At 41.1% G+C, this 8,435-nt stretch overlaps 1 protein-coding gene across 1 annotated transcript in view; it reads left to right on the forward strand.

Moving 5' to 3' along the window:
- MALRD1 (MAM and LDL receptor class A domain containing 1) overlaps window positions 1-8,093 on the forward strand; it is a 737,846-nt gene extending 729,753 nt beyond the window's left edge. Inside the window, exon 41 of the mRNA XM_073629748.1 lies at window positions 6,519-8,093. Within this exon, the coding sequence (XP_073485849.1) occupies window positions 6,519-6,587 (69 nt within the window). The 3' untranslated portion in view covers window positions 6,588-8,093. The remainder of the gene's footprint in view (window positions 1-6,518) is intronic.
- Window positions 8,094-8,435: the final 342 nt, after the last annotated feature.

Consider the following 8,435-nt stretch of genomic DNA (forward strand, 5'->3'; position numbering starts at 1 on the left):
GAGACCCTATAGATTAAAATGGTGGGTGTTGCAATTTTTTATGTCACACAGTATTTGCGCAGCGGTTTTTCAAGCACAATTTTTTTTTTTTTTTTTGGAAAAAACACTTTCATGAATTAAAAAAACCCAAAAACCAAAATTATCCCAGTTTTTTTGTATAATATGAAAGATGATGTTATTCAGAGTAAATAGATACCTAACATGTCATGCTTTAAAATTGCATCTGCCCGTGGAATGGCGGTAAACTACGGTGCTCAAAATTCTCTATAGGAGACGCTTTAAATTCCTTTACAGGTTAGCAGTTTAGAGTTGCATGGGAGGTCTGGTACTAGAATTATTGCTCTTGCTCTGACGTCCGTGACAATACTTCTCATGTGTGGTGCAATCACCACTTATATAGGTGTGCGGGAGTAAAGTATACGTTTGCATTTGCACGTAAGCACAGTGGGACGGGGGCGCTTTACATTTTTTTTTTTATTTATTTATTTTATACAATTTTTTTTTTTTACACTTTTTTTTTGTACTAACTTTATTGCTATCACAAGGGATGAACAACATCCCTTGCGACAGCATGGGCCATGACAGGTCCTCTTTATGAAGAGATTTAGGGCCCAAATCTCTCCTCTGGCCCCCCATGCAGCCAATCTGACACAGATCCGTCTGATCGGCTTCCCTGCCGCTGGTGGCCGGGTAAACGAAGGGGCGGAACTGGAAGTGACAAACTACTCGTCGTTCCCAGTTTCCAGGGTTACAGAGAGAGGGGAATGACGTCAGTTCCTTTCTCTCTGTACAGGGCAGCCATTGCTCCCGGCCTCTGCAATGGGACCGGAAAGACCAGGAGAGGTTGGCGGCAGCGGCAGGAGGGGGGTGGGACCCGCAGAAGTGATCAAGTTGCTAATTAGCCACTAAGAACACTTCTGCAAAATAGAGAGTCGCTGGCTGAAAAGATTGATACTGGGATGATGCCTGTAGGTGCAGGCAACATCCCGGTCTAACCACTGAAACCCAAGGATGTCCATGTACATACCTTGGGCGTCAAATGGTTAAAGCAACCTGTCAAGTTTTTTTTTTTTTATTAAATTGTTCCTCTGTTTAACCCCTTATTAACCCTTATTTTACTCTAATCAGCCTTACTAAAACACCTTATTCTCCTGCTCCATTTAATTATTATTTTCCTGCTGATTTGTTTTATTCACGTCTATTTTATAAACTATTAATAATTAAAATGTTTTTTTTGTTTGCTTTATTCATTAATATTTTTACACCTTTAACATATATTTACACGTTTCACATTGAAAAAAGCACAAAATTAAAACAAAAATTAATTAATTTTATTTGTAAATAACTTTTCAATGCCTTGTACCATTGCTGACAGCTGAAGTGTAAACAAAAAAAGGTGCAGTAGCTATCAGTAATTGGTATAGGCGAGTAATAAAAAAAAACGGTATCGGTACTCGTGGACCCCTACTAAAAATGCCAAGTACTTGGTTGACTAACCTTCTACATTAAAGAAATTCCCACAACTAAAGGAAAATGGCTGTTTGGGATCATGCTCTGCTTCAGTATGTCACAGTACATGTTGGCATTCATGGTTCCCTCAATAAACTGTAGCTCCCCAGTGTCCCCCAGCACTCATACAGCCCCAGACCATGACACTCCCACCACCATGCTTGACTGTAGGCAAGACACACTTGTCTTTGTACTCCTCACCTGGTTGCCGCCACACACGCTTAACACCATCTGAACCAAATAAGCTTATCTTGGTCTCATCAGACCACAGGACATGGTTCCAGTAATCCATGTCCTTAGTCTGTTTGTCTTCAGCAAACTGTTTGCAGGCTTTCTTGTGCATCATCTTTAGAAGAGGCTTCCTTCTGGGACAACAGCCATGCAGACCAATTTGATGCAGTGTGAGGCGTATGGTCTGAGCACTGACAGGCTGACCCCCCACCCCTTCAACCTCTGAAGCAATGCCAGCAGTTCTCATAGATCTATTTCCCAAACACATTATCTGGATATGATGCTGGGCACGTGCACTCACCTTCTTTTGTCCTGTTAAACCGCTGTATGGTCTTGGCCACCGTGCTGCAGCTCAGTTTCAGGGTCTTGGCAATCTTCTTATAACCTAGGCCATCTTTATGTAGAGCAACAATTCTTTTTTTTTAAGATCCTAAGAGTTCTTTGCCATGAGGTGCCGTGGTGAACTTCCAGTGACCAGTATGAGAGAGTGAGAGCGATAACACCAAATTTAACACACCTGCTCCCCATTCACACCTGAGACCTTGTAACACTAACGAGTCACATGACACCGGGGAGGGAAAATGGCTAATTGAGCCCAATTTGGACATTTTCACTTTGGGGTATACTCACTTTTGTTGCCAGCGGTTTAGACATTAATGGCTGTGTTGAGTTATTTTGAGGGGACAGCAAATTTACACTGTTATACAAGCTGTACACTCACTACTTACATTGTAGCAAAGTGTCATTTCTTCAGTGTTGTCACATGAAAATATATAGTAAAATATTTACAAAAATGTGAGGGGTGTACTCACGTTTGTGAGATACTGTATATATCAGATACTGTATATTTTATGTTTAACATGTCAAATGATTTGCAATTCTGTTAAGCAAGTCTTGTCAAGCCGGTGACATATGTACTGTATTTATATATCAGCATTGCAGTGTCTTTTCACTTCTCCACCCCCAGGCTGCTCATTGGACAATGAATCAAGCACTATCACTACTATCCAACAAGGAAGAGTGACTGAACAAAATAAGTACAAATGTCTCTTGCTGGTTAAAGAATGAGTTCACTTTTTCTAAAAAGAATAATAAATGCACATCTTTTTTGCAAGTACAAAAATGTACGTTTATTATTTTTTTTACACTGGAGTCTGTAAAGCATTGCACCCCCGATCTGCAGATCTTGGGTGCGATGCCAAGAACCTGCAGACTCTCAGTACACTATCTGCCCATACCTCTGATACAGGCAGGCAGTTACTGCATTGCGGAAGCATCAATGAACTACGAGAGCACTCACCAGCGCCCTTGCAGTTCATTGAGAACTACAGGCTGCCTGCCGCTGTGCCGGACGAACTCTATGAATGAATGATACAGCAGGGTGGGTGGAGCTCCACATGGCTGCGGAATTGTGACAGCGGGTGCAGGGAGAGCATCTCGTCCTACCTGCTGTCGTGGGGGGGGAGGTCGGGGGGAGAAGAGGCAGGAGCTGGAACATGTTACATGTTTCACCCTAAATACAAGTAGAACATATTACATGTTCCAAAGGTGAACTTTCCCTTTAAAACAATAAAAATGTAAGGGGGCTTGTGAATGGCTTTGTATTGGCGCCAAGAGCACAAGTCCCTGCTCTGCTTCTTCCTGCTAGGATAGCCTCCTGCCTGAAGCCTTTCCCTCTGCCATAGTGTGCCCATCTCCATGCCAGAAGCCTCCCCACTACATTTTTGTCCATTAGGCTTTATATCTCGAAGAAAGGAATGTCCACGCGAAATGATAGAGTTGCTGCATTTTACTGATATCAATTCAAGATAGCATTTACAGTCACATCACATAGACATACTATCTGGGGTCATTTGACAGTACTTTGTCAATCACATATAGTGAATGATCCGCAGCAGTCACATGTGAAAGCAGCACACAGCACATTTCTGTTTCATTGTTTTTTTATTAAAGTTTTCACAAAAACAAAGAATGAGTACATCCATATCCATATACAAATACAGCTGTCATACATTATTTTACCCTTTGAAGGTTTCCAAGGAAAAGAGCTGCATGACATAGTTTACAATTTACAATTATATTTAGGTGAATAGATTATTTTAAACCACTGTCAAGTGTCGAATATAGGGCGGATGGTGGAACCCCCTCTCCTCCAGACACCCCATCTGGGAACAAACTACCAGAGCCCCCCTCCCCCTTCACCTACGCACCTGGGGTGACAGAACAATTACCTGTTGTCACTAAAACTTTATTTCAGTTAGTCTACAGTATAGCTGCATATGGATATAATTCAGAAGAGAAATAAAGAAGAGCATGTAGGGCAGGATAATAAAGTAGACGGATATTTAGTCAAGCGTAAACTTAGTTAACAAACAAAAAATAAAACAGTAACAAAAAAAGAAGCACAAACATAAAATTACCACCATTTAAAAAATGTATCTGTATCATACACAGCACATTTCTATCAAGTCATCTTCCACTACCCAGTCTCTCTCCTTCCCGGGGTCATCAGTGTTCACTTACAATGTTCTGGCTTACCTTAGGCAATTTGTTTCCAGATCACAACTTCTTGCACGTAGTTCCAGAGACAGGATTACTGCAATTTATCTCTGCTTTAGTACACGTCTCCCAGGTCCTCCAGGATGATAACCTTGCTTTAGGGAACATTGGACCTGGCCTAAAAGACCTTTTGCAACCCACTCTAGCCTCCACCACCATAAGAGACAGGATGATTACAGCTGGCTCTTCTGAGTGCAGGCCTACCTCACACTGTCCTTCAGCCCTATCCATGGCCTCCACTTAACTGACTACATCTGTATGTTGGTGCGGTCTCTGGTTCCTCCCAACCTGGCTTAAATGGGCACTGACTCACTCATGACATCACTACAGGAGGGCTCTAGTTAAAAAGGACTTAGCATCTGATTACGCTATTCTCTGTTACCGCACACTATTTTGGGACAGTACCACCTAGTGGCAGACTAGCTAACTGCACCTGTATACAAACATACATATCTTTTTTAAGTAGTATTTGGCTTTAAATAATATGACAGCAGTCAGATAGTTGTCTTTACTTTATTTAATGAGGTAAGGGGCAATAAAACAAGCATTACTGTAATATTTGAACCATAGTGCAGTGCAGTCCTACTCATTTTCAATTAGGAGTGTGCTCGATGTCTGCCGGTGGCCTGCAATCACAGCGAGGAGAGGCAGAATAAGGAAATGTAAACAAGGCATTTTCCTGTTCTGCCTAGTAACATGACAGAGATCTAGTGTTCCCTGTCATCGGCAACATCGATCTCTGTCATGTCAGTGGTAGCCCATCCCCCTACAGTTAGAACATGCTGAGGGAACACACTTAACCCCTTGATCGCCCCCTAGTGTTTAACCCCTTCCCTGCCTGTGACATTTATAGAGTGGCTATTTTTAGCTCTGATCGCTGTATAAATATCAATGGTCCCAAAATAGTGTCAAAAGTGTCTGATCTGTCCGCCGCAATGTCGCAGTCCCGATAAAAATCGCATTACTAATAAAAAAACGATAATAAAAATGCCATAAATCTATCCCCTATTTTGTAGACGCTATAACTTTTGCGCAAACCAATCAATATATACATATATATAATACATATCGGCCTAAACTGAGGAAGAAATTCGTTTTTTTTTATATACTGTATTTATTGGCATATAACACTCACTTTTTCACCATGAAAATTGGGTGCAAATAGCGCGTGCGTGTTATACGCCAATACTTCAATTTTAGCTGCCTCGGAGGGGACAGGGAGGGGGACGGGACAAGCGCCATCAAATTACATACAGTGAGAATTTCCTGTTTACTTGGCAGCCTCTGTAATAGGAAGTCTTGTCTCCTGGGCAGCCATTGGACCATTGTTCTGTCTATCATAGGAGATTCTCACTGTATGTAATCTGTCGGCGCTCGTCCCGCCCCCCTCTCGGCTGCATATGGACATCGATCAGGCTGCATTGAAGGCAATGGTGAGGCTGCTGCATTGAAGGCAATGGTGAGGCTGCTGCATTGAAGGCAATGGTGAGGCTGCTGCATTGATGGCAATGGTGAGGCAGCAGGTGCGCATTGATCAGGCTGCATTGATGGCAATGGTGAGGCTGCAGATGGGCACTGACCCTTATTTTGCTTAAAAGTTCCTTATTTAAAATTTTAGTTTTTTTCCTGAAACTTCCCTGTTAAAACGAATGTGCGTGTTATACGCCTGTGCGTGTTATACGCCGATAAATACGGTATTTTTTTAGGGATATTTATTATAGCAGAAAGTAAAAAAAAAAGTTTTTTTTTTTTCTACATTGTCAGTCTATTTTTGTTAATAGCGCAAAAAATAAAAACTGCAGAGGTGATCATATACCAGCAAAAGAAGCTCTGATTGTGGGAAAAAAGGATGCAAATTTTGTTTGGGTACAGTATCGCACGACCACGCAATTGTTAGTTAAAGCAACGCAGTGCCGAATTGTAAAAAGTGCTCTGGTCAGGAAGAGGTTAAAGTAACGCAGTGCCAAAAAGCAAAAAATGGGCTGATCATGAAGGGGGGTAAATCTTCCGGAGGTCAGGTGGTTAAATTGATTTGAGGTCTATGTGTGACCTAAAGTTGCTTGTATTGGGAACATTTTTAGCAATCACACAACAAGTTTAGACTACAGTCAATCAAATTGGAGGACAGTAGGAGACACATCCGCTCAGCAAGTTTTGTAAGAAGTTTCTATTCATTACTACTTTTAATTTACTTTGTTGTTCCTTTTTTTATCTCCTAGGCTTCCAAGAAAGCACTGAAGGCCGATTCATTCTCCAATCCACTGTACGGGAAGGAGTCGGATGCCTAATTTCCATGCTGCCGTCATCTTGTGTGCTGAAATGTCCTAGAGATAAATTATAATTTAATCCGTAGCCTCTGTGATTGTTGGTATAACTTGTTATTAAAGAGAGTCAATAGCAGGAAATAAACGCTTTTGGAGATAGGTGAATTAATACATGTCACCCACTCACATACAACACCTATAGCTAAACACCGTTCTATCAGAGCCTGTAAAAGCAAGAAATTGCAGAGTGCTTCGGCTTTGCAGCATGCTACCCTTCTTTCCAGGTCCTTATAAAAGTGAAGATGAAAATGTATAAAGTGGTATGTGAAAGTGTTGAATGGAACTGGCGTAGTTTTTAAGGATAGCTGTATCTTTTGTTCACGACTGAGTTATTACAGATATTACGGCTCCTTAAACCTTTTAAAACCCCAGCCTATACTTGAGATCCCACAATCAACAGACAACAGTTTTTTCTTTTGGATTTGAAAAGGCCAAAGCAGCCATTTTATTAAACAATAAAATACAACTTTATTTTCAAAATACATCTTTATTCTTCTTTTTAAATATCTGAACATTAATGACCACAATCTCAGTACAGTAACTAACCTCATTAAAGTCTAGGGTCTTAGAAGCTTGTATTTTACCGACCTGCTGTATCTACCATAAAAATAGATTTCAAGTCCCTCAGCCGCAACTACACCAACTCGAGCACAATTTACTATTAAGATACCTTCAATACACCCAAATGACTCTTAAACCATTACTGCCTTAAATTTACTAGGGTAGGTACACCCATATCTGAGATTGGCCCCACCCCTCCGTCTCCAAACTTTTAAACCATCACTGACTTCGAAGACCCTGAGACCCCTGCCAATTGCTACGACACATTCCCGGTAAACATACAATCCCCCCAAACACCTAATAGCACCACAAACCAACCCCCCTTTGTTTAACTCCCTGAGCAACAAGAATTGAATTGAAGGCAAATACATAAATAAAAACTGAAGACCAAGAGCAAAACTAATTACAGGAGGAAACTGGTTCTACCAGCTCCAATTGACATTGAGGCACTAGCACCAGCCAACAGACTCCACCAAGACTCCACCTTGCCCCACCCTTGCTTTCTCCAATCAGATGGGACACTTAAGTTTGAACTAAAAATAATTTTTAACCCTGCGATACTCCAGCCTATCCTGCCAACCCAGTCATGTCAGGCCTTCCGCCTATGCTGCCCAGTGCCCATCTAGCTCCAGGCCTTATTCTTTCATTGCACAGGAAGCTTCTGTTTTTTTTGCAGCGGTATACAATGTTTTTTCTTTACTGCTCCTTGAAACAGTGCAAGTCTATCAGTCAGGCCAACTCACTGAAAACAATGCAGTCCCTGTTTAGCTGATATCTTATTTAAACTGTTGTTAAATGAGAGAGTTATGATACTAAGCCAGTGAGAGCACCATCTAGTAATCTACAAATCTCTGTATTTAATACAATTTGAAAAATATGGAAACTAGTTTGTAAAATTTAAAAAGTCACATTAAAAGTTATTTTAATGCAAACACTGCAGTAACTACTCAGTTCATTGAAAATACATTTGTTTTTGAAATCATAACCGCGTTTCACTTTATAGCTTAAAGTGGAACTACCCATAACAACTTGATAAAAAAATGATGTTCTTTAGCAAGGAACATACATTCACCGGCCACTTTGTTAGGTACGGAAAACAAATACAAAGAGATTTCCAAGCTTGAACTTACCAACCAGCCAGCGACCAACCAAATTGACCTGTCTAACAATCTGCGTTAAGAATAGGGGTTTAGTCTGCACACATTTGCCAATACATGCGCAAGCCACAGGCCCCGTCAAGGCGCCACTTGT

Source organism: Aquarana catesbeiana, linkage group LG05, assembly GCF_042186555.1.
Source record: "Aquarana catesbeiana isolate 2022-GZ linkage group LG05, ASM4218655v1, whole genome shotgun sequence".
Classification (NCBI taxonomy): domain Eukaryota; kingdom Metazoa; phylum Chordata; class Amphibia; order Anura; family Ranidae; genus Aquarana; species Aquarana catesbeiana.